The 25,450-nt window shown below is 44.4% G+C and overlaps 1 protein-coding gene across 5 annotated transcripts in view; it reads left to right on the forward strand.

Moving 5' to 3' along the window:
- TBC1D30 (TBC1 domain family member 30) overlaps positions 1-25,450 on the forward strand; it is a 44,416-nt gene that overhangs the window by 13,426 nt on the left and 5,540 nt on the right. For 2 of the 5 annotated variants that reach the window (XM_081928022.1, XM_081928023.1), the window contains exons 1-11: positions 1,761-1,990; positions 4,632-4,693; positions 5,143-5,208; positions 6,342-6,467; positions 11,178-11,363; positions 11,982-12,150; positions 13,480-13,648; positions 19,141-19,246; positions 23,141-23,247; positions 23,423-23,562; positions 25,219-25,425. In XM_081928022.1, coding sequence (XP_081784148.1) covers positions 1,819-1,990; positions 4,632-4,693; positions 5,143-5,208; positions 6,342-6,467; positions 11,178-11,363; positions 11,982-12,150; positions 13,480-13,648; positions 19,141-19,246; positions 23,141-23,247; positions 23,423-23,562; positions 25,219-25,425 — 1,510 coding nt within the window. In that variant the 5' untranslated portion in view covers positions 1,761-1,818. Of the gene's footprint in view, positions 1-1,760; positions 1,991-2,209; positions 2,259-4,631; positions 4,694-5,142; positions 5,209-6,341; positions 6,468-11,177; positions 11,364-11,981; positions 12,151-13,479; positions 13,649-19,140; positions 19,247-23,140; positions 23,248-23,422; positions 23,563-25,218; positions 25,426-25,450 lie in introns of those variants that run through there. The other 3 variants (XM_081928020.1, XM_081928021.1, XM_081928024.1) reach the window with 2 other exon arrangements.

Consider the following 25,450-nt stretch of genomic DNA (forward strand, 5'->3'; position numbering starts at 1 on the left):
AGCTTCTATGGAAGCCGCCCAGAGTGGCTGGGGAAACCCAGCCAGATGGGCGGGGTACAAATAATAAATTATTATTATTATTATTATTATTATTATTATTATTATTATTATTCAGTTTGGTACAAAGCAAGAATAAATGGTGTGGGGGGTTATTTCCTCCCTTCCTCTTCTCACCCTCCTTTTCCAATCAACATCCTTGTTAAGGAAAAAACATTTCTCCAGGGATAGGCATATGTATATGTATGCCAGGTTTCTGTGTTATCAATAGAAAATGATATAAATGGATGCCATATTTCACTAAAATTGCCTGAGTCCTGGGTGTTATCTAATGCATTCAAATGTTTAATCAACATATCAGGGCTATTGTCCATGCCATTTTTCTCCACTGTGAGGTGTAGATGGTCCAGATTTTTCCAGTTCTGTGCAATAAGTTGTCAGGCTGCTGCAAGCAGGAATGTTGCGAGTTCATTATGGTGCAAATCCTTCTGGTCCTTGGTAAATCCAACTGCGCTGAGCTTTGCATTGTTTCTGAAAGGAAAATAATGTACATATGCATATCAAACAGTGAGGTGGGTATGCACTGCAGCCCAAGGTTTCCTGCTTCAGCTCTGGCAGAAGTCTTGACCTTAAAGTGACTCTTGAACGTGTCCGACATTCCTTCAGTTATTACACGTTACTGCCGCAAATATTATTTAATATTGAAAATAGATGCCGATATGTTTCACTAGCACAGAGGATGGAATCGTGAAAGAGGGAAAAGAGGGGGAGGTGCAGATGGAAAACTTTGAATTTCTCTTTTCTATAGATTTCGTCTGCATATAATAGGTGCAAAGAGACTTCTGCTATAACGTATTCCATCCCATTGTGGCACATATGGTGTCTTCTGTGAAAAGGGGGTAACACAAGCTGCCTTATGTTCAGCAATTAGACTGAAACCTAAACTGGAAGTGCCCCCCCCCCCACATTTCAATGTTTTGAAGGATGCTGCGAAGAAAAGCACAGCTCATCTTAATCAACAACGGGAGAGGCACGTTGTCATAGGAGCCAATGCACACCATTTGAATGGCAATGCTCATCATTTGGGGGGCGGCCGCCTGAAATATTTTATTATTATGGTGTGCATTTGCTGCATCAGGTGATTATGTGGGTCAGGGCTCACCTGCCCCCCTGCCTGTATTTATTCAAGTTGGCACTCCTTGTTGTTGTTGTGGGTGCCTAAGCAGATGCCCACCACTCTTCTGCAGCTCCCTCAGGACAGGCTGTACAAACCGGACGGATTGCAGTCTGCCTTGGTGTCGTCGTCAGCTTTCTATATATATTTAAAGACGCTCTATAGATGCTGCTGGCATCCCTTCCGACTCGCGTTTATTTTTAACCCGAGCTGCTTGCTAGCAGGCGGTGCCGGAGGAGGAACCGCCGCCCGGCTCCCCCCCCCCCCCCGCCCGTGATGCTGCTGCTGCTGCGCTTGTGGGCGGGAGCAGCCCTTTCTCTCCCTTCTCCCTCGCCTCGCCTTTGCCTTCTTCTCTGCACTGCAGATGCCCCCTCCAGCCGGGAGGGAAGCGCGCCGGCCGCCTCCCGCCCCCGCGGCGCCCTCCTCCTCCTCCGCCATCATGCCTCCCCCACGCCTGGCCCTGCTCGCCACCTGGCGCGTTTAAGGATCTCCCCCCCCGGGCGCCCCGTCGACGAGAGACGGCGAGCCCGCCAGGCCCGGGCATTGCGTCACCGCGCGCTGCACCTGCAGCCCAGCCGCGCGCGCCCCGCCGGCTGCTGAGCTGAGGCGAGCGCGGCGGATGGTTGGTCTGCGGCCCGGGGCCAGCCATGAGGCAGGACAGGCTGGCGAGCTCGCTGCGCCGGGGGGGACGCTGCCTCAAGCGCCAGAGCACCGGCGGGGGCGGCGGGGGCGGGGTGGGCACCATCCTCAGCAACGTCCTGAAGAAGCGCAGCTGCATCTCGCGCACCGCGCCTCGTCTCCTCTGCACCTTGGAGCCGGGTAAGGGCTGCCTGCTGGTTTGGCGCGCCCTGGAGGCCCTCGCTTTTCCCGCCTTTGTTTGAAAAAGCGGCCGCCGCGGGGAGGAGGGCATGTGGCGAGGCCTTGGAGCCGGGCTTAACCCGGGCAGGCTTTAATCGCTTAAGCTGCTGGGGGAAGCGGGGGGGGGGGCGGCCACTGGCGACAGGGAGCTGCGTGCGAGCAAATGCCCGGCGCTGCTCCCTCCAGACGCTCTCCAGCGACGCCGGAGGGGCGCAGATGGAGCCCTCGGGTAGGAAGCGCGCCCTCCGCCCGGGGCAATGGGCTTTCGGGCTGGCTGGGGAGGCCCCGGAGCGCCGCCGTCCCCTCGGCCCGGAGGGCGAGACTCTGGCGCCGCCTTGGGCGGAGAGCCCAGATGGCTGCGGCTTGGAGAGCTCCTCCAGGCCTGCCATTGTCAGACAGGGCCAGAGGGAAACTGCCCCTAGCAGGGGATCTCGTCGGGGCATCTCGCAAGGATGGGGTAGAGCCGTCCAGCCCAGAGAGGTCCCCTGTGAATGTCCTGGGAGCCAGGGCGTCGGGTTGGTTGAAGGGTAGAGCGTCCCTTCGCTCCATCTGTTTTTCCACCTGACTCCTCCAGCACACGTGACTCTTTAGCACAGTGTCTTTGTTCTGGAGGCAATTCTTAGGTTTATGCCTGGAGTACCTATCCTGCACTTTGAAGACCAGGCCTATGGCGATGCAGAAGAATGGCAGAGGGCGAAGTGCCCTGATGCCCGGCCATCTGTGGTTATTTAGGGTATGGAGAAATAACTAGAATGGGGAGTATAGACAACCTCGGGAGGTATCCGAGAGGTATCCAATACCGACAGGTAGAAGAAGACTAATCCCCTCTCTCTTGTGTGTATATTTATATAGAATCACAGAATTGTAGAGTTGGAAGAGACCCTGAGCATCTTCTAGTCGAAGCCCCTGAAATGCAGGAATATGCAGCAGCCCCATACTGGGCTTGAACCTGCAACCTTGGCATTATCAGCACCCTGCTCTAACCAACTGAGCTATCCAGGTGCTTGGAAGCGTTGCAGGCAGGACAGGGCTGCTGAAAGCAGCGATTTAATTCTTGTTGGAAATTTAAATCTCAATATTCAGACAAACTCACCTTTGATGCCTGGCTGAAGCGAAGACACATTTGTGGAGGGTACAAGGAGCTTGATGCAGACGTGTCAACAACCTTGCATCAAATGCAAACAAATCCCCTAGTAGTGATGACCTCACTTGTAGGGCCTGTATTGGAAAGACTGCTAAAGCTTTAGGGCTCCTTTGGTTATATTATATTGAAGTAGCTGGTGCGTGCAACACTATTTCTTTCCTAATTCAATATAGTTGTTTGAAATTTAGAAGGAATGGTTGTGTGATTGATTTGAGAAGTTGTCGTGTCTGGCCACCCTTTCATTTCTTAGTAATTGTCTTGTAACAGAAGCAAAGCCAGTATTTCCAAAAGTTGCAGTCTTTTTATATTTCCCCATGTCTAAGGTGTCACGAGTTTGTTGTTAGGCCATCAGATGACATTTCAGCACCTTAGCTTTGGACAGCAGCACTCTACCATGTGGGGAAAGAGCCCTTTATAATGTACATACATATTATGCAGCTTTTCTTAAAAAAAGAAAAGAATTGCACAGCTTGTGCACAACACTAGTTTCTTCTTGCACATAAAAGCAGATGGTCTATTGTCCTTAAGGCGAGTTTGACAAATCAGACTTCAATGAAGAAAGGGCATGAAACAATTCACTATGATGCGTATGATTCCTTGGAAGTGGATATTGATTAAATATGTAGCTAATTTGTTAATTGGCTACAACTGGATACAAAAGGAAAGCTAATTGTGAAAGGTCGGAAATTTCTTTGGATGTCAGTATTGTAAATGTAGGTTACTAAAGGTATTTGTGAGATCTTTCAAAGTTTAATTATCCTAATTATATGTCTCCCTATTTTTTAAAAGCTACGGGTGCAGTTTTATATCCACTTAATGGAGTAAGCTCCATTGAACTTGATGAAATTTTCTTTTGAGTAACGTGTATGGAATCGCACTGTACATGGCTGATTTGGATGAAAATGAGTATCTAAATATCTACTTTGTTTTATGAAATTTGGATATATTTTTAATGGCACTACTTGGAGAAGGCTGCAGATTGAACACGGTACCTTCTGCATGCAAAGCAGATGCTATGCTTCAGAGCTGTGGCTCTTCGTCTACTCACCTTCCTATCCCGCCCTCCCTTCTGCTCTGTCAAGTTTCATTAGCTCCTGTGAATAAGGGAGCTAAACACAGACATCCTGATTGCCAAACTGTCCTAGGGTCCTCATTGTTAATGGCAAAGTGGGGCTGGGGGTGGGGGAGGAAAGCTCTGTTGAACCCAAGGTGTTTCCCTCCATGTGTAGGTGCTGTACTCACCTATTTTTGCCTAATGTGTTTTTACCTGTTCTCTAGAGTTGTCTCTGACCCAGAGTGAATACCCAGTTTTGTATGTGAAAAATTGTATCATTACCATACATTGATTTAGATATTTGGGGACATTCACCTGTTTATGGTTATCTGATAATTTTCTTCTTTAATCCCTAAACCAATATTTTAGTAACTGGTTTCTTTGGTTTTTATTTTACTGCATAGGAGTTGACACCAAGTTGAAATTTACACTTGAGCCATCTTTAGGTCAGAATGGCTTTCAGCAGGTAATTTATTATTTTTATTCATCTATAAGTCACAAAAGGTCTTCTGAATGCATGGACAAATATTTATTTAAAATTTGCACTGGCCTGTGAAGTGGGAGTGTTATCCAAATGAGCCTATACAGTAATCACTTCTGTTGCAAATGTGCTTGTTACTAGTGGTGTTTTGATACCTCAACAGTTTCCTTTTCTGTGACAGCAGATCGTTCTATATGGCTAAGAAGCTAAAAGGATTAAAGTCCATTGCATTATTATTATTTTTGTAATTTCTAGAATATGAATGAATAATTAAGCAGCAGATTAGTTTTTCCTCTCCATGTTGATCATGTCTAATTGGGTAACCGGGTATTAAAATACTTGGTACTTAAGTTCATGGTAAATATATTAAATTGTGTTGCATGCCCAGTTATGTTTCTGAACTGGAATAATCTGTCTCAGTGGTTATTTTTTAGTGGCACGATGCTCTCAAAGCAGTGGCTAGGCTGCCAACAGGAATACCAAAGGAGTGGAGGAGAAAGGTGAGGAAAGCTCTAACCTTCTGTGTCCTGTGGATTTCAATGAGCATAACTTTCATTACTGGATAAACATCTACATGTTCCTTCTAGATTTAAGAATGAACATAGAGGTTTTCTTTAGTGACCAGATTCATCTAAAGTTTCTAGTGTAAATTAAAAAAAGAAAAAGAAAAAAAGAAACCCAATCTTCGTGCCAGTGCTCATAACTTTGTGCCAGTGCTCAAGCTTGGCACTGGTGAAGTTATCTCAGTTTCTGGTGACTGATAGCTGAATTAGGCAAGTTGCTTTGTGAAGAGATACTGCATGTAAAAGGAGTGGAGTCACTCTGCCTTCTTCAGGCTGCTGCTCAGCAAGTAAAGCCGATTCCTGGCCCCACTTTACATCCTATGGAACAGGGCCAGACTTAGTAATGCTTAGATTATGCCCATTGAAATCAATGTAGCTTAAGTTAGTCAGGACTAAGTTAAGCCCCGTTGATTTAAGTGAATCTGTTCTTAGCATGAGTAAGTGTGGATCCAACCCTATACCTTTGTATATTCTGCTGCATGCACTGCGTAAAAACACACGATTTCCCAATCTTCTTCCTACGTCTGCGTTGTGGGAGAGAATTGCTCATATGAGCATGGTATGTTATGCAATATATAGGTGAGCTGTGCCTTTGACTTGCTACCATGAAATAATATGCAGTCTGCAGAGATGCAGTGGTTTTGTATAACTAAAAGGATTGCACTCACTGTTCAGGTGTTGGTCCAATAACTTTGAAAGCAGCGCCTTAGCAACTGTCTGGGGCGGAGCTTTTTTTTATATAAGAACGCCCAAAGTTGCTGAACTGCATCACCAGTACTGCCAACCAACTCCCATGCCGCCCTGAAGCTCCAGTGCCGCCCTCCAATGCTCACCCCCAGTGATGCCATGCGGTCGCCTGCAGTGCCCAGGGCAGCCTGTTCCTGTCTTGCTATGCTACTGTTTGAAAGCTTGTTTGCATAGTGCTTCAGACTCATATGAACTTGTTGATTAGCTTTACTTATTTATAAACTATTTAAAGGAGGGGTGACTCACAATTATTTTGTGGGGGTGGGGAATCTCTTTTGGGCGTGGGGTATAAATAATAAAATTTTTATTTTTCATTATTTAAGGTCTGGCTCACCTTGGCAGATCATTACTTAAGGAGCATAGCAATTGACTGGGATAAGACAATGCGCTTCACTTTCAATGACAGAAGCAATCCTGACGATGATTCCATGGGTATTCAGATTGTAAAGGTACTTTAAGCAATTTTAATTAATTTATTCTTCACGGCTGTATATGTCTCTGCTTGTTTTCCTGAAAGTTACGTTTATATTATCAACGTGCAAGGAAATTATTTCTTTGCCCATTGTTCAAATAGATCAATGGGAACTGGTAACAGCTAGGAAGATTAATGGAATAATGACCTGCTAAACTTTTAAAAATAAGACCGAGTTGTTCACTACTTCCAAAAGCAGGTTCTGTTTACCATGGAAACTTCCAAAATGGCAAAAGGGAGCTCAGAATAAAGATTGGTCCTAAAATACTCCTTTATTAGCATTACTTTTTGAATTATTATGCTCATTGGCAAATTATCCCCCCCCCAGTGTATTTCTAGAAATATACTTGTCTTAGTTTTGTCAGTTCCAAATTTCAAGGCCACCTCCCACATGCAAAGTAGCCTATTATCATGTGTGAACTACTCCCTACCATGATGTTGTTCAAGGAAACTTCTCATATTATCTACCTGACCCCTGACCTTTTAAATATACCGCAGAATGAAGTGAATGTAGAATTGCTTCATGGGTATCAGGTAGACCTTGGTATGAATTCCACATTACAGGAGACAGTGTGGTGTAGTAATTAAATCGTTGGGCTACGAACTGGGAGGCCAAGGTTGAAATCCCCTCTTGGCCATTAAGCTTACTGGGTGGCCTAGGGTCAGTCGCTACCTCTCAGCCTAACCTACCTCACAGGGTTGTTGTTGGGGGGAATCAAATGAGGAATGTATGCCACCTTGAGCTCCTAAAGGTGGGGTTTAAAGGCAATAAAATAAAAATTACCACAGTGAACAATCTACAACTGTGGCGATCACACAGGGTCCCTGGATGTTTAATGATCTATTGATCCCTGTGCCACCACTGTGCTCACTTCCCCGCTGCCACCAACCCGTTACTCTCGGGTAAAACACTGAGTCCAGACAGTTGTTAAAATTGAACCAAATAAACAAGTTCATTTTATAAGCATTAACAAGTTTATGGTTTCTCAGATAATATTCCTGTCAGTTTCTTAACTTTAGTTTCTTTACTGGCCTATACCTTCCTAATACAGTGGTACCTCGGGTTAAGTACTTAATTCGTTCCGGAGGTCCGTTCTTAACCTGAAACTGTTCTTAACCTGAAGCACCACTTTAGCTAATGGGGCCTCCCGCTGCTGCCGCGCTGCCGGAGCACGATTTCTGTTCTCATCCTGAAGCAAAGTTCTTAACCCAAGGTAATATTTCTGGGTTAGCGGAGTCTGTAACCTGAAGCGTATGTAACCCGAGGTTCCACTGTACCTTCTGACTGATTATGTCAACTGTTTGACTGACTCCTTTTAACAAACTCTCTCACTTCAGACTAGCCCAACCCACAGTCTTATCCTCTCTGTCTCTTCTAACTCCAGACTGACTTCCCAACCACCCTAACTCTAACTCTAACTCCTCCCCTTGGGTTCCCATTGGTTAGTCATTTTACAATTAGTTAACCCTTTCCTTATGAACCCAGTATGATGTCACACACCTAGGAGGGCAAACGCCACAACAATGATGCCTAAGTCTTTGTTCTCTATGAGTTGGCAAACTTGTGTTTGGCCTGGATCATTCAAACTGCAGGGGAAACCTGATGTGGAAGAATATAAGAAGTCAGGCAAGAACCTTTCTCCAAGACACTTTAGTTTTCTATGTGCAGGCATTTTATTTCTGTGGGTGAGAATTCCATTATGTAAGCCCCAAAATGCAATTTGAGGTGGTATAGCCCAGAGTGAGAACAGATAGAAATAAACCAGAACATCACCTTGATGAGAACCACAGCCAAGCTTTGTAATAGGAATAATAGAATTCTAGAGTTGGAAGGGACCCCAAGGATCATCTAGTCCACCCCCCCTGCAGTGCAGGAATCTTTTTGTGGGGCTCGAACCCACAGCCTTGAGTTTAAGAGTCTCATACTCTACCGATTGAGCTATCCCAGTGGGTCTTAGTAAGGTTATACATATTTCTGAACGTTCTGTATGAAAATACTGATCCTAATTGGTAGGTATAAATTATAGAGCTTATTTGTACAGGGCCACATTAAAAATTAATAACATAACTGTTTTGTCTCTTGGTTACTAATGGTCTATAACTGTCAATACAATGTAACTCTTGGGATACAAAGAAGTGTGTTTGTGTCTCTCTCCCCCGCACCCAATTTCTGTGTTCTGATAACTCTATTTCTTATTAATCTGCTTATATAAAATGGAACAGGGTTGCATCCAACTAAGTTTTATTCAAAATAGACCCATGAAATTAATGGAACTAATTTAGTCTTGTCCATTAATTTCAACAAGTCTGAGTATAACTGACATTGAAAGCAAGCTATTGCAATGAATAAAAGCATCAACATCTGATCGTGCCAGCATCTGGCGCTGTCTTAACAAATATGAAGAAAGAGTTGGTGTAGTGACAAAAGTAACCTGCAACTCTACAGATCTTGTTGGACTACAGCTCCCATCATCCATGGCTGTCTGGCACTGGGAGTTGAAGTCTAGCAACATTTGAAGGGCCACAGATTGCCCACCCTTGGTTAGAGTATTGGACCAGATCCGAGGAGATCCAGGCTCAAATTTCTACTCATCCATGAAGTTCATTGGCTAACCTTGTGCCAGTCACTATGTCTCAGCCTTTCCTACCACGCAAGGTTATTGTGAAGCTAAAAATGGTAGTGGAGAGAGAATCATGTTCACTCTCCAGATTTCCTTAGTGTAAGGGCAGCAGATAAGGCTGGTGACGGTGCTCTCTAAAGATCTACCTTCAGGCGTCTTGACTGACAGGTTCTGAATCAAGCCCACTGGTTCCAGTGTAACAGCAAAAGAAGACAACGATACCAAAGCACTAATTAGCAATAAATAGATTATGTATTAAATATTATAAGGGGGTGCAATTCTCGTGAACAGCATGAATACAAGATGGCATGAGGAAATGTGCAATTGGAGGTGAGGGAAAATCATTGCTAATTAAAAAGAAAGGAAGCGATATATGCTTTATGCACATTCAAGGTCCTAGCAATAGGGCGCACCAATAAAAATTAAGAGAGGGAAGGGCTCCTGGGCAGAATGAAATAAAATGGAAGAATGTGCTGTGTGAGTTGATTATGCATTGAGTAACCTAAAGGATTCTAAGCAGTGAAGTCCTTGCTTATACCACCGCCTTGTGGTTGCCAATCAGTGGTGAGAAGGTATTTCTTCAGCAGCAATAAGCAGTTTGGAATAGTATCTGGAGGCTCTTGGGGAAGAGTCGGGGGCGGGGGGGGGGGAAGCACAAAGTGTAAACCAACGTTTGTATGTTTGGCACACAAACCAAAATTTGGGTTCTAAACAACAGCTAGCACACCCCTGCAGTGTAAAATAACAGTGGGGAGGAGGGCAAGTGAGTGACACAACAGTCAGTTCCTATGTACAGTGTAACAAAGGAAAAACAACAATGACAAAAATGAGCATATAGGGTGGAATTCACACTAAGGCACAACAGAATATTCCCCCCCCCTTCTCCTCCCCTATGTCTTTTGTAGAGGTTCTCCCACAGAGAGCACAGGGCAGGAGGAATGTCAGGGAAGCCCTGTTATTCAAGCAGAAGTCATTCCGGTCATGCAATTATATAGTGCAAGTCCTCATATTTTTCTAGAATTTTACATGTTGCTTTTGAAAGAGCAGCAGTGTCTACTCAAGATGTGGGGTTGTTGTATGTAATGTTTGTCATACTCCGAGTAAACCCACTGAGTTTATTGACCATGGCTCACTTAATTTTAGTGGGTCTGCACTGAGAAGAACTTAGTTAAATGCAAGGCATAACTTGTGTGCTCATGCACATGGAGACTAGTGCACTGTACATGCTCACTGGAACTTCTCCTCTGGTTCCAGAAAAAAACAAATTCTGTAATTTGAGTTTTCTGCATTTCATTCAAATAGTGAACTTTTAAAATTGCAGTAGTTTAATGTTTTGAATTGCCGCTTAACATCATCCACTTCACTCCGATTTTCATTCTGCTCTTTTATAAGCCTTTGTTTGATTTAAAGGCATGCTTCTAAAGAGACAGATGGGACTTTGCAAGCTATCTGAAACCTCCCTTTGAATGTTAAAATTTACAGCTTGCTTGATAAAATGCACCTGTTCAGTGTTTGTTTCAATATGGCTTGAAAGCGCATTGCCTTCTGTCCCAGGGATGTCTTAATTTCTTAAAATTTTGTTACGAATGTTAGCTTCAGAATGCTGCTGCCTGTGGCCTTCATCCCCAGGATGGTATTTATTCCAATATACCAGCATGTTAACTTGGGAACTAGGAGACAAAAGAATAAGTAGCAGGCTTTATATTACTGTTGCTTCTGCCCAGTACGGTATTAACTGCTGACAGCAGAAAAGGTGTTTCTAACTTTCCATTTAAGAAATAATCCACTTTCTGCACAATGATTATTTTGTTGCTATTTTATATTGACCGGTGGTAATTGTTTATTCAGTTAGCCTCCTTGAGCGTGTCAGTAGATAAAGGGTGTGGATATTGAATCTACTAAATTGGACATTTGCAGATTCCGTTCCATCGTGCAAAGTCAGTTTAATTCAGGAAATAAAAACAGGGCTGACGTTAGAGTGTGTGCTTGAATTTAACAATGTAAAAGCCATAAAGGGAGCTTCTGCTGAGACCTTATTCCCTGTTTCCCCCCTCCACTTTCTTTAGGATCTTCATCGAACTGGATGCAGTTCTTACTGTGGCCAGGAGGCAGAGCAAGACAGAGTGGTATTAAAACGTGTTTTACTGGCTTACGCCAGGTGGAACAAATCTGTGGGATATTGTCAAGGTTTTAACATTCTGGCTGCCCTTATTCTTGAAGTAATGGAAGGCAACGAGGGAGATGCTTTAAAAGTGAGTAACGCTACTGAGCAAGGTGTTGTTTTTACCCGTATTTTGAATTTTTTCTATCAGAATGGTTCAGCGGTGGGGATAAAGTCCCCCGAAGCAGGGTGTGGGTATGGGTGTTGGTGTTTTTTTACACAAGAATGCAGGGGATTTTGAGTTAAGTCCAGTCAAAGGCGACTATGGGGTTGCGGCGCACATCTCGCTTTCAGGCTGAGGTAGCCAGCATTTGTCCACAGACAGTTTTCCGGGTCATGTGGCCAGCATGACTAAACCACTTTTGGCGCAATGGAATACTGTGACGGAAAACCAGAGTGCACAGAAGCACCGTTTACCTTTCCGCTGCAGTGGTACCTATTTATCTACTTGCACTTTGTGGTGTGCTTTTAAACTGCTAAGTTGGCAGGAGCTGGGACAGAGCAACAGGAGCTAACCCCGTCACGGGGATTCGAACCACTGACCTTCTGATTGGGCTCAAGAGGCTCAGTGGTTTTAGACCACAGCACCACTGCTTACCTTTACCTTCAATACAAATAGATAGAGAATTGTATGGAAATAATTTGTATTCAACCACAGTGATTCCACAGGACCCTTACTAGCTGCTAGCCTTTTCTGCTTTGTTTTCAGATTATGATTTACTTAATAGATAAAGTGCTGCCTGACAGCTATTTTGTCAATAACCTCCGAGCTCTATCTGTCGACATGGCCGTGTTCCGAGACCTCCTGAGAATGAAACTTCCTGAGCTGTCACAGCATTTGGATACTCTTCAAAGAGCTGCCAACAAGGAAAGTGGAGGTAGATGCCTTCCAATTGTTTTATTTGTTAGTTTTCTGTTTCTTTGCTCCTATAACATTTCTTTGCCCTGGGAGCCTTTAGAACGCATCTGATTACGAGGCTAAGAAATATATTAGCCTGTTTAAAACTTAACAAATGTTTGAGGTGAAACTAATTAATATTATTATTTATTAAATTTGTATACCTGTCCTTCATCTGAAGGTGGTCCACAACATAAAAATACATAATGAGGACACAAAATACATAATGAAAACAAGAACAAAACAAAACCAATAACGTTCCCCCGACAAACACATTTAAAATGACGTAGAATGTTAATCAGCCAAAAGTCTGGTTAAAGAGAGAAGTTTTTGCCTGGCGCATAGTGATATGTAATGAAGGTGCCAGGGGAGCCTCCCCGAAGAGAGCATTTTACATGTGGGGAGTCACCACAGAAAAGGCCCTTTCTTGTGCTGCCATGCTCTGGGTCTCTCATGGACGAAGGACCTCAGATGATTATCACAGGGCCCTCATATATTTTTTTGTATCAGATTTTTTTAAAAAATAGCAAACATGATCATAGTGAAAATATTAAGAACTGTTCCAGTTGGGGTTACTGGTTTGAGAGAGAATCTGTTCTTTGCTGCTGTGTTAATTTACATTTTTAAGGTATCTCCTGTATTTTTTCTTAAATGCTAAATTATGGCTGTGAACTGCTTCAGAAAGACTTGTTGTCTTGAAAAGCAGCATAAGAAAGTTCAATAAATAATTGATCATCGCTGCAGAGTTAAAAGACCCTAAGAGAGTGCTGGACAATTGGACAAACCATTTAATTGAAAATTAAGATACTACGGGGTTTGGCATGCAAATACTGATACCTTATCCCACTTACTTGTTGTATTCGGGCGTTGCTTGCAGGCTTCCCATAAGCATCTAGTTGGCCACTGTGAGAACAGGATGCTGGACTTTGGTCGGATGAAGCAGGGTTCTTTTTATGTAAAGAGATGGGTTGATGGAAGTAGAAATGCAAGTGTACAGAGTTTATTGTTACACTCCTGATCCAATCACCTCCCACACCGCTGTTCAGTTTATGATACCAATTCAGAAGGCTTGGGGGTAAAATCCTACCAGATCCTGACATTAGTAAAAGCTGAGCAGTTCCATAGAGGAATGTTACTAGCATATTATCAATTGTGTTTTGCTTCCTTGGATCTATGGCAAACCGAAAAATGAATGGAATGGAATCATTTGTTGTTACTGCAATTCTGTATTTTTCTTCCTTATGGGTTGTGTTAAGATAAACACTTTCAGGGAATAGCTGTGGATCTGTTCTGTTTTTTTCTGTTTCAGGCGGTTACGAACCCCCACTCACAAACGTCTTCACTATGCAGTGGTTCCTGACCCTATTTGCTACATGCCTTCCTAACCATACAGTTCTAAAAATCTGGGATTCTGTGTTCTTCGAAGGGTCGGAAATTATACTGAGAGTAGCGCTGGCTATTTGGGCAAAGCTGGGAGAGTAAGTATACTTTCAGCCTACGCCTAAAGGAAATGATACTGAATAGTTGTTTGGAGGGTTGGAAGTACTATATGAAATGGTATTGAAGTTCTGACAATGATGCCCATTCTTTTTTCCTTCTCCATCCCAGTTGACCCATATAGCGTGCTTTGCGATGCAGCTATGTTACATACAGTTCAGTTGTTTTGTGGGTTGGTGGTGGTGAGGCAGCAGCTGACATTGCTCCAAAAACATATCCCAGAAGTTGAATCGCCCTCCTTAATGGGTTTGAGTGCAAGAGCACTCTCCTCGCTTTTGCTCCCCAGTAAGTAAGTGATAGGGACGCGGGTGGCGCTGTGGTCTAAACCACAGAGCCTAGGGCTTGCTGATCAGAAGGTCAGCGGTTTAATCCCCGCGACGAGGTGAGCTCCCGTTGTTCGGTCCCAGTTCCTGCTCACCTAGCAGTTCGAAAGCACATCAAGTGCAAGTAGATAAATAGGTACCACTCTGGCGGGAAGGTAAACGGCGTTTCCGTGCGCTGCTCTGGTTCGCCAGAAGCAGCTTAGTCATGCTGGCCACATGACCTGGAAAAACTGTCTGCAGACAAACGCCGGCTCCCTCGGCCAGTAAAGTGAGATGAGCGTGCAACCCCAGAGTCGTCCGTGACTGGACCTAATGGTCAGGGGTACCTTTACCTTTAATGGGAATATTATGGGGTTGGATCCAGACTTTGCTGCAGCCAGTGGAGAGGTATCTTTGCTAGTTGCACTACATTCAACACTGTTTGGTGGGATGGGAGGGAGCCTTCTGTTGAATCAGAAGCCTTGCATAGAGGGAGGATTCCTCTCCACAAAAGGCGGCCTGGATCCAACCCACAAAATTTACACAGGCTTTTTGTCCAGGAGAGGCGCCCTCTAACTGAGGAGGAGGGGAGCTCACTATTTGCCAGGTTCCCCTCCCCCAAATGCAACTCTTGGTGTCCTTCTCCCCAAAATCAGCTCCAGAGATTTGAGGGACTCTGCAGAAGAGGCAAGGGGGAATCGGCAACAGTTCCTTCCCCTCCTCTTCCATTAGCAGAGGTGTCTGCTGGATCAAAAGCCCTTTTGTTGAGTACAAGGGAGTTAATTGAATTCCACCCAGAGTGTTTGCAGCCCTTAATGAAAGTCTAAGAAACACCCTGGTAATTGAATAAACTAATTATATTCAAAGGATTATTTTTTTAAAAGAAGTGTGTTTATTTTGGGACAAGTTCTAACAAATATTCTAGTGGCTGTCAAGAGCAGTTGGTTAAAAAAGCTAATAGCAAGGGCTTTAGGAATCATTTCCATCTCTTATGAAGAACTTGAAAAAGCTTTATGAAATAAAGTACTAAGACACATAAATTCAGATTTATGCTTTAAATAATAATAATAATACTTGGAACAACTTATTTCTTTTCCCAGTTAGTTACATTCAAAGCAAAAAGACCCAGTCCTTTTGTGAACAAGTTTTTGTCATTGACTTCAAGGGTAATTGCAAGCAGAAGCCTGCTAGTTCAGTTGAAAAATGTTTTGCTGGATTGCATTATTGCTTCTGATCTCCTCTTCTGATGCCCACATATTTTGCTTTCCTGAAGAGCCAGTTTAGATGCAAAAGCTGTCCCTGAAATAAGACAAAAAACTAATTAAGTGCTACTTTCTAAATGCAGTTAACACTAATCATGATTTAAAATTTTTCCATAATAGGCAGACAGTTTTCATTTTGACTTCGTCTTTCGAAGAACAATTAGATTTTATTTTATGTCTCATGAGCAGAATTTGCTCATGAGATATTCCTGTTGCTAGGGTAGGGTAGGCAATTCTTGGTGATTTCCCAGTGCACCCCTGAAAGTCTGCTCTGAAAGGATCAAGAATGGTGTGGGAGGTTTATGGAGGGATGTAGAAGGGAGGGGACCTGAGTGGCACTGTGGGTTAAACCACTGAGCCTAGGGCTTGCCGATCAGAAGGTCAGCGGTTTGAATCCCCGTGACGGGGTGAACTCCAATTGCTTGGTCCCAGCTCCTGCCAACCTAGCAGTTCAAAAGCACAAAGTGCAAGTAGATAAATAGGTACTGCTCCGGTGGGAAGGTAAACAACGTTTCCGTGCGCTGCTCTTGTTCGCCAGAAGTGGCTTAGTCATGCTGGCCACATGACCTGGAAGCTGTACACAGTGCAGGAAATGAATTATCCATTATTATGCCTTATATTCTGGGAACCAGAGCATTGGGCTTGTTGCTGAGAAATATGGGTTCATACCTCCACTCAGTTATGGAGGCTCCCTCGGCCTGTAAAGCGAGATGAGCGCTGCAACCCCAGAGTCGTCCGCAACTAGACGGTCAGGGGTCCCTTTACTTTTACCTAGAAGGAAGGGGAAAGCTGTGCACATTGCTCTCTGACTTCCCCTTACAGTTGTTAGAACCTCTGCTGGATACTGGATTAGACTTCCTTCTATACAAGGAAGGAGCCCTTCTTTTCAAGGATGGGCAACTCAGAATCCAAGCCAAAGGCTACTTCTCCAACTTGACATATGTTGTTAAGACTCAAGAATAAACACTGAGCAGTGCAGTACAGCTGCATTGAGGTGTCCACGAATGGTACCTATGTTAGGCATTACCATTATCTTCTCATACTTAAAGCATTTCTACCTTTCCCTACTTCCATCTTCTAGCCTGAAAGCAACTCTCAGTGGTAGCCAATTGAGAGAGATATTTGTTCAGAGACCCCAATGACCTCCATAACTGAGTGGAGGTATGAACCCATATTTCTCAGCAACAAGCTCAATGCTCTGGTTCCCAGAATATAAGGCAGAATAATGGATAATTCATTTCCTGCACTGTGGTGTTAGGAACCAAAAGGACACACTTTCAGGCAGTGCATATTTGCAGAAAACTAAATGTCAGAGAGTTTCAAAATTGTATAAGTTCTTTCAGATATTCTAGTGCACTGCTCTTTAGTGCACTGCTGAATTGCAACCCACTCTGAATGAATCCCTAGCCGGAATTAAGATTGCCGGGGGGAAAATCAACAACCTCAGATATGCAGATGACACAACACTGATGGCAGAAAGTGAGGAGGAATTAAAGAACCTTTTAATGAGGGTGAAAGAGGAGAGCGCAAAATATGGTTTGAAGCTCAACATCAAAAAAACGAAGATCATGGCCACTGGTCCCATCACCTCATGGCAAATAGATGGGGAAGGAATGGAGGCAGTGAGAGATTTTACTTTCTTGGGCTCCATGATCATTGCAGATGGTGACAGCAGCCACAAAATTAAAAGACGCCTGCTTCTTGGGAGAAAAGCAATGACAAACCTAGACAGCATCTTAAAAAGCAGAGACATCACCTTGCCAACAAAGGTCCGTATAGTTAAAGCTATGGTTTCCCAGTAGTGATGTATGGAAGTGAGAGCTGGACCATAAAGAAGGCTGATCGCCAAAGAATTGATGCTTTTGAATTATGGTGCTGGAGGAGACTCTTGAGAGTCCCATGGACTGCAAGAAGATCAAACCTATCCATTCTGAAGGAAATCAGCCCTGAGTGCTCACTGGAAGGACAGATCCTGAAGCTGAGGCTCCAATACTTTGGCCACCTCACGAGAAGAGAAGACTCCCTGGAGAAGACCCTGATGTTGGGAAAGATGGAGGGCACAAGGAGAAGGGGACGACAGAGGACGAGATGGTTGGACAGTGTTCTCGAAGCTACCAGCATGAGTTTGACCAAACTGCGGGAGGCAGTGGAAGACAGGAGTGCCTGGCTTGCTCTGTTCCATGGGGTCGCGAAGAGTCGGACACGACTAAATGACTAAACAACAACAACAACAAAAGTAGGTCACAGCTTGATTCCAGGTGGATCACAACAGGTGCACCACCGCCATTTACTTCTTAAGAGTATATGAAATATGATGTTGATCTGATGGTGCCACAGTTTCTTTTGCAGCTTCCTGCAGTGCACAGTCTCTTGTTTCTGTTTATATAGATATTATTTAGTTTTTTAACCCAGGGAGGTAACAGTATATTGAAAACATAGGACCAGACTATTGAACTGTTGTCTATGTTTTTATACTTGAATATCTTTGGCTACTGAAATAGTTTTGCGTTGCTTCTAGAAAATACTCAGGTTTAGATCTGAGTGCTCAGGTGGAAAGGTTACATCCACCCCGGGTCCTCTAAAACAAGGACACAAAGATAAATTATGATGATCAAAGCCAACCTGATATTTATTTCAAGTACTGTAGGTCTTTGTCAGAGTCTCTGTTTCTCTTGCTTATCTACAGAAGCTCATGGTGAGATTGCGGTTTTCAGAGTTAAACTGGCAATCTGAAATAGAAGATGCTGCATGAATTCTAAGTCATGATCATTTTCATTCCTTTGAGGCACATGTACTGTTGTCTTGAATCACTATCTTGTTGTCCTTTCTTTGACCTCTCAAGAGCACCCTAAAGAGTTCAACTGTCTACAGATCAATCACATGCTCACTGAGAAAACACCACATTGAAGGGGGGAAATAATCATTCCTCTGTGTGGAAGTCGAAAGAAGGGCAGGAAAACTTCAAAAGAAGCTCTCATCAAACTGGAACTGAGCAAATATTAAACAACTATGTCTCTAAAGCGTTCTATCTAAATTTTATCTAGGATGTACATGTGTAGAGACAACAGTCTAGCCTCTCCTTTAAATGGGATGGTTACTACCCTTTCCTTTGGAAATTTCCCAGGAATGTTTTTGGGACCCATTTACCGGCCTGCTACTTAATAACAGATGGTTCCCTTGCTGATGTAGAGATTGAAAAAAATTCCACAAAACACTGACAAGTTGCATAGAAACTGCAATAAGGAAATAACTGAACGGAAACAGGACTAGTCCTTTCCTTCCTACACTTAAGGTTGAAGTCCTATCAAACATTTGGTAACACTTCCCTCTCCTTTCCCTTTGCTCTGTCTGCTGAAATTGCTTCCTACTCTCAGCATAGTTAGTCCGTGTGATCATAGTTCATCGTAGATGGCTGGCTTTTAAAGAGTGATTGCTCTCTTTCTAAACTACAAAATGGTTTGAATCATTTTCAGTTGGATTACTGTATTAGAATCTGCTTTTTCTTCTTCTTACTGTGTTAGTTCAAATTTTATAAGTGTTTTTTATTACTTTGAGCTGCTTTGAGAAAAGTGGCGTAAGAAATAATATAAATAAATAATTGCCACAGAGTAAATCACACAAATAGGGTGCTTCGTTGGACGACTCATTCCCCTGAACACTGGGATACTTTCAAGTGTGACAAGGAAATAGTGTTGTATTTTCACTTTTTATGTTTGCATGATGCTGAAACACAGATTAATAGCCTGTTCTCTAATTAGAGCTATTTGTGGATATCTGTCTACTAATATCACTAGTGTTAAGCTGTTTATGTGTATCCCCCTCTCTTCAAATAACTGATTACGCACTCTGTATTTACTCAGAAATATAACATGTTGTTTAGACAATGGAAATGTTTGTGTTGCGATGCAGGCAGATAGATTGTTGTGAAACTGCGGATGAATTCTATGGCACCATGGGAAAGTTAACCCAAGAGATGTTGGAAGGTGACCTGATTGATAGCAATGAACTCATGCAGGTTAGTAAGTATGAACTACATTAAGGTGAAACTAGGGTGGAATAATCTTGCTCTGGTTGGACAAAGCTCATGTTTTTTCAAGGTATTAAAAATATCCTAAAGGGATGCTGTAGCTCAATGGTAGAATATCTTCTCTGCATGCAGAGGTTTTCTTATTCAGCCCCTGGCATCCCCTGTTAGGACTGAGAAAGACTCCTTTATAGAGCTGCTGCCAGGAAGCAAATATAGTATTGAGCTGGAAGGTCTGACCCTGTATAATATGGCAGCTTACTGGGTTCCTATGTTCAAAAAAGGAAGAAAAAAACAGTTCAAAAATTATAAAGTGTTCTCCGAAATCTAATTGAAGCAGAGTGTTCTATTACTGTTAATAACAAGTCAACCTTGTACAGTTCGCTTTTCATCCAACTTTGGCAAGAACTTTAAAGACAGGGAAGGAACCTTATGAATAAAGCAAATGTGCTGTAATTTTAAAATACAAAGCGGTGGCTGCCCACATAGCTCTCAAAATAGGTTTGTACAATACTGAGAAGAGAGCAATGAATGTCAGTATCAGACTGCTGCCTACTCTCTTATAAATTGCATTTCGGTGATTGGTTTGATGTGTGAATTCAAAATATGGGGCAATATTCAACTAAGTTTTACTCATGGCAGACTCATTGAAATTATTGAGCTTATGTCAGCCATGTTCACCGATTTCAAGGGCTCTGCTCTGTGAAAAACTTAGTTGAACTGCATTTGTAATAATAATAATAATAATAAATTAATTAATTAATTATCTGTACCCTGCCCATCTGGCTGGGTTTCCCCAGCCACTCTTGGCGGCTTCCACAAATACAATAAATACACTAATATGTCATACATCAAAAACTTCCCCGAACAGGGCTGCCTTAAGATGTCTTCTGAATGTCAGGTAGTTGTTTATCTCTTTGACATCTGATGGGAGGACGTTCCACAGGGCGGGTGCCACTACCGAGAAGGCCCTCTGCCTGGTTCCCTGTAGCTTTGCTTTTCGCAATGAGGGAACTGCCAGAAGGCCCTCAGCGCTGGACCTCAGTGTCTGGGCAGAACGATGGGGGTGGAGACGCTCCTTCAGGTATACTGGGCCGAGGCCGTTCAGGGCTTTAAAGGTCAACACCAACACTTTGAATTGTGCTTGGAAACATACTGGGAGCCAGTGTAGGTCTTTCAAGACCGGTGTTATGTGGTCTCGGTGGCTGCCCCCAATCACCAGTCTAGCTGCCGCATTCTGGATTAGTTGTAGTTTCTGGGTCACCTTCAAAGGTAGCTCCACGTAGAGCGCATTGCAGTAGTCCAAGTGGGAGATAATAAAGCTGTTCCAGTTCAGAGAGGTTCGGGGTTTACAAAAGTATGAGTCATTGTGGTATAGTGGTCAGAGTGCTGGAATTGAACCCAAGAGACCATGGTTTCAATCCCCACTCAGCCATAAAACTCCAGTGGGTGACCTTGGGCCAGTCTCACTCTCTCAGCCTACCTCACAAGGTTGTTCTGAGGATAAAGATGGAGAGAAGGAGAGCCATGGATACCACCTTGAGCTCCTTGGAAGAAAGATGGGATAGAAATGTAACAATAAGAGGCAGATAGCATTGGGTATTAAAGGAAGCCTGCCTTCGGCCATGTAAGATAGCCCACCAAGATGCTTAATAAATCACCTATTTTTTGCTGTTTTGGGGAGGATTTTTTTAAAAAAAGGAAGGTACAATATATGGCTGTAGTGTTATGTTCAGCTTGGTGGGCTATGAATATCGGTTCCCCCACCCACCCAGAAGTAGCCATATCAGTCTGTTGCAGCTAAAAGAGAAGGGGACAGGAACATGTACTGTATTTTTCGTCCCATAGGACGCTCCGTCCCATAGGACGCACCTAGTTTTTTTGGGGGGGGATCGCTGTCCCCCGAGCTTGTGGGGCTGGCCGATGTCTGCCCGGTGCGTGGGGCGCTCTGCTTCAGGGTGCATTGCCCGCCAGCCAGCAGGCTACTATCCGCAGCGTGAGGAACCCCGCGGGAACTCCCGTGGGCTCCCCAGGCTTGCTGATAGCTTCCTGAAGCCTGGAGAGTGAGAGGGGTCGGTGCGCACCGACCCCTCTCGCTCTCCAAGCTTCAGCGAAAGCCTGTATTCACCCCCTAGGACGCACACAGATTTCCCCTTCATTTTTGGAGGGGAAAAAGTGCGTCCTATAGGGTGAAAAATACGGTGGTTCTGTTTATAACCTAAACCTCTGGAAACTAGCAACATGCAGAAAAATAATAATGGTACAATTTCATTCAGAGGTTTCATGTGGATCAGATTTCTATTGACATAAAGGGTATAAATGATTTTCAGGTTCTGCTGCAGTTCTTTTCCCAAAGGATAGGATTGTAGGTATACAGTAACAAAGCAGGTGAAAGTGATCAAACTCCAATAAGGGGGGGGAAGAGACGTGGGGGCTAGGTGCAGTTTTGTCTGTTCCCACGCTTGCCAGGTGTTGTGCGGACTCGCAAAATGGAAGAGGTGTTTTATGTTGTTGGAGTTTTTGTGCACACTCCTGACTGAGGCCAAAGGAATCTCATATCCAGAAGGGCTTAACGTTTCATTGCTTGCACTACATCAGGGCAATGTGGTGTCCCGTTCCCTCCCCCTCACCTTCAGGCAGGAAGTATAGCATCAGTTTCTATGGTAGCTTTTGTGTATTAAGTACAGGCCAAGCAGACTCACTCATTCTTTATTCATTCAGAAACACGCCTTAATTGAGAGACTTTTGCCCTGCGCTAACACTCGCAGAGAGTGCATATGGCAGCACTTCTTTTTTGGCAAATCAAACATTTGTGATTACCGTATTTTTCGCACCATAGGACGCACTTTTCCCCCTCCAAAAATGAAGGGGAAATGTGTGTGCGTCCTATGGTGCGAATGCAGGCTTTCGCTGAAGCCTGGAGAGTGAGAGGGCTCGGTGCGCACCGACCCCTCACGCTCTCCAGGCTTCGCACACCTCTCCGCAAGCAGCGGGAGCCCAGCGCTGGCTGGGCTCCCACCGCTTGCGGAGAGTTGCCAGCATGCCGAAGCCTGCGCGCGCTGAGCTCAGCGCGCCCAGGCTTCGCACACCTCTCCGCAAGCGGCGGGAGCGCTCCCGCCGCTTGCGGAGAGTTGCCAGCATGCCGAAGCCTGTGTGTGCTGAGCTCAGCGCGCCCAGGCTTCGCGGACCTCTCCGCAAGCAGCGGAAGCGCTCCCACGGCTTGCAGAGAGCTGCCTGTTTGGGGGCTGTGGTCGAGGGAAGCTCGAGCTTCCCCAGCCCCGCGCCTTGGGGGGGAAATAATTTTTTTCCCTTTATTTCCCCCCAAAAAAACTGGGTGCGCCCTATGGTCCGGTGCGCCCTATGGTGCGAAAAATACGGTATTTCCACCCTTTGTTCACTTTCTTGCTTTTGTGACATGGTAGCAATAAAGAATGCTTCCAACATCTGTTAGTTCATAATTTCTGTTTGGAGTGGGTGCAGAGAGGACAGAAGTTGCAGTTTGGCAACATCTGCAGGACCATAGATCAACCACCCTTGCAGTAGAGATGGTTTAAATTTGCACACACTGCCTTGAAAACAAATGCCTTAGAATGCAGCGAATGCTTGCGTTTGCATGAGTTTTCCATGCATGCGTGTCCTTGTTATCTTTTCTGCCTCATTCAAACAGTTCTCTTAACGTTTCCAGAGAGACAGTCGTCTTCTTTCCTGCAGGAAATGTATGTTCCATCACAAAAAACAAACCTTTCACCTTTCATTTCAGTACATGTGGAAATATATTGCCTAATCCTGCAGCCATCCTTTATTTGAGTTATGGACAGTTGCTTTGAAAGTGTAAAAGAAAAGGCACTGATTTTAAAAGCTTGTCTCTTTCTTTTTGCCCCCTAGACTGTTTATTCTATGGCCCAGTTCCCTTTCCCACAACTAGCAGAATTACGGGAGAAATATACATACAACATTACTCCTTTTCCTGCCTCAGTGAAATCAGCTTCAGGGTAAGTCTGTCCTCACCTCTTGCCAGTACCATATATTGTAATCCAGGCAAGATCTGTATATAAAAGGGACAAACGTAGATGATTATGTATCTTGAGCCTGGTGAACTATTCAGTTTATTATACATGCATTTGCACGTCCAGGTCAGCAATGTGTCTGTGTGCTTTCCTTTTGCAGATGGCTGGGAAAAATTAGAGACAGTGATGAGGAGAACGACCTCGATGATGAAGATTCCATAGCTAATGTCATTGGTTGCCTCGGGCCATTCAGTGGGTTTCTCGCCCCAGAACTACAGAAATATCAAAAGCAATTCAAAGGTAAAGAATGTAAACATTACAGCATCACCATAGGAGCCTCTTTCCCCCATGGGTTTATCTTGCAGTTCTGCTATAAAGTTTAGAGGCCTGCAGATAGGCATCCCTGGGCAGCAGCCCTTAATCAAATGCTTGAAGGACAAACCATGTCATTCCGTGGCCTATGAAAGGTGGGTATAGGAGCATTTGATTAATATGGCCCATTCCATCTTTATCTATATTGGGTTTAAAGTGGTTTTTACATACCGTATTTTTCGCTCTATTGGACGCAGTTTTCCCCCTCCAAAAATTATGGGGAAATGTGCGTGCGTCCTATGGAGCGAATGCAGGCTTGTGCCATAGCTGCGCGCAACCCCACCGGCAGGGAGAGGCTGCACGGGGCTAAAGAGGAAGCCAAAGCAGCGAGCGGGATCCATCCCGTTGGCTGCCTTGGCTTGTTCCATAGCTGGGCGCAACCCCTCCGGCAGGGAGAGGCTTCACGGGGCTATGGCTTCTTTAGCCCTGTGCAGCCTCTCCCAGCAGGGAGAGGTTGTGTGGGGCTGAAGAGGAAGCCAAAGCAGCGAGTGGGATCCATCCCGCTGGCTGCCTTGGCTTGTGCCATAGCCGCGCGCAACCCCTCCGGCAGGGAGAGGTTGTGCGCAGCCTGTATGCTGCTCTTTGGGGCTGGGGGGGAGGGAGATTTTTTTTTTATTGATTTCCCTGTCTAAAAACTAGGTGTGCCCTATGGTCCGGTGCGCCCTCTGGTGCGAAAAATACGGTATGTTTTTATTACTGATTTTTTTAATCGTTGAGTCACATTAGGCTGTTTCATAGGAAGTGCTTCATAGGTGACACATAGCTGCCTCTTTGGTGCTGATCGCAGTAGAGTCAAACCTCGGCTCCCAAACGGCTCCATTTCCGAATGATTCGGCTCCCGAACACCAAAAACCTGGAGGTAAATGCTCCGGTTTTTGAACATTTTCCAGAAGCCAAATGTCTGGCGCAGCTTCTGCTGAGTGCAGGAAGCTCTTGCAACCAACCGGAAGCCGCGATTCAGTTGTCGAAAGTTTCAGAAGCCAAATGGGCTTCCAGAACAGATTATGTTCGACAACTGAGGTTTGACTGTACGATAGAATGGTATTTTATCTCAGATATAATGTGATTGGGCCCACAACTGAGCAATTAGAGAGGAGCAGTGTATCCCTTCCTTAACTATGTTCTGTTCTCCACCCCCATGATGGCTTGCTGTGTACTTTTGAGAACAGCGTTGCCAAGTAATATTCAAAGTCACATCAAGATGAATATATGGTAATTTTTTTGTTGGTAGTTCCTGAGGGTTTAAGTACAGGCCGGTAACAGTTTCATGTTGACTACTGCTGATCTTTTGAGATTTAAAATTTGCCAGCCTTGTAAATGCAAGTACAGACAATGCCAGGTTATTGAAATCCTCTGCTCATGTAAGGCAGGGATGGGGAACCTGTGCCCCCCAGGTGATTTTTGGATTGCGGTTACCTTTATCCCCCTACCAGCATTGCCAGTGGTTAGGGGATAATGAGTGTTTATAGTCCAAACAGCATCTGGAGGGCTACAGTTTTCCCTCCCCCGATTTAAGGATGGTGGGGTTGCCATTATGTAATACATTCTGATTCGTTTCTCATGCTCTCTTCCTACTATGCATAGATCATAATGAAGAGCAGACTCTAGGTTCCAGCAATATTGCAGAGCTAAGCCCTGGAGCAATAGATGCTTGTCGGAGTGAATACCACGCCGCGTTTAACAGTATGATGATGGAACGTATGACCACAGACATTAATGCGCTGAAAAGGCAGTATTCACGGATAAAGAAGAAACAGCAGCAACAGGTCCATCAGGTGTACATCAGAGCAGGTAAATTGCTTGTGTTTGGAAGCGC

Source organism: Podarcis melisellensis (genome assembly GCF_964234715.1).
Source record: "Podarcis melisellensis genome assembly, chromosome: 10".
Classification (NCBI taxonomy): domain Eukaryota; kingdom Metazoa; phylum Chordata; class Lepidosauria; order Squamata; family Lacertidae; genus Podarcis; species Podarcis melisellensis.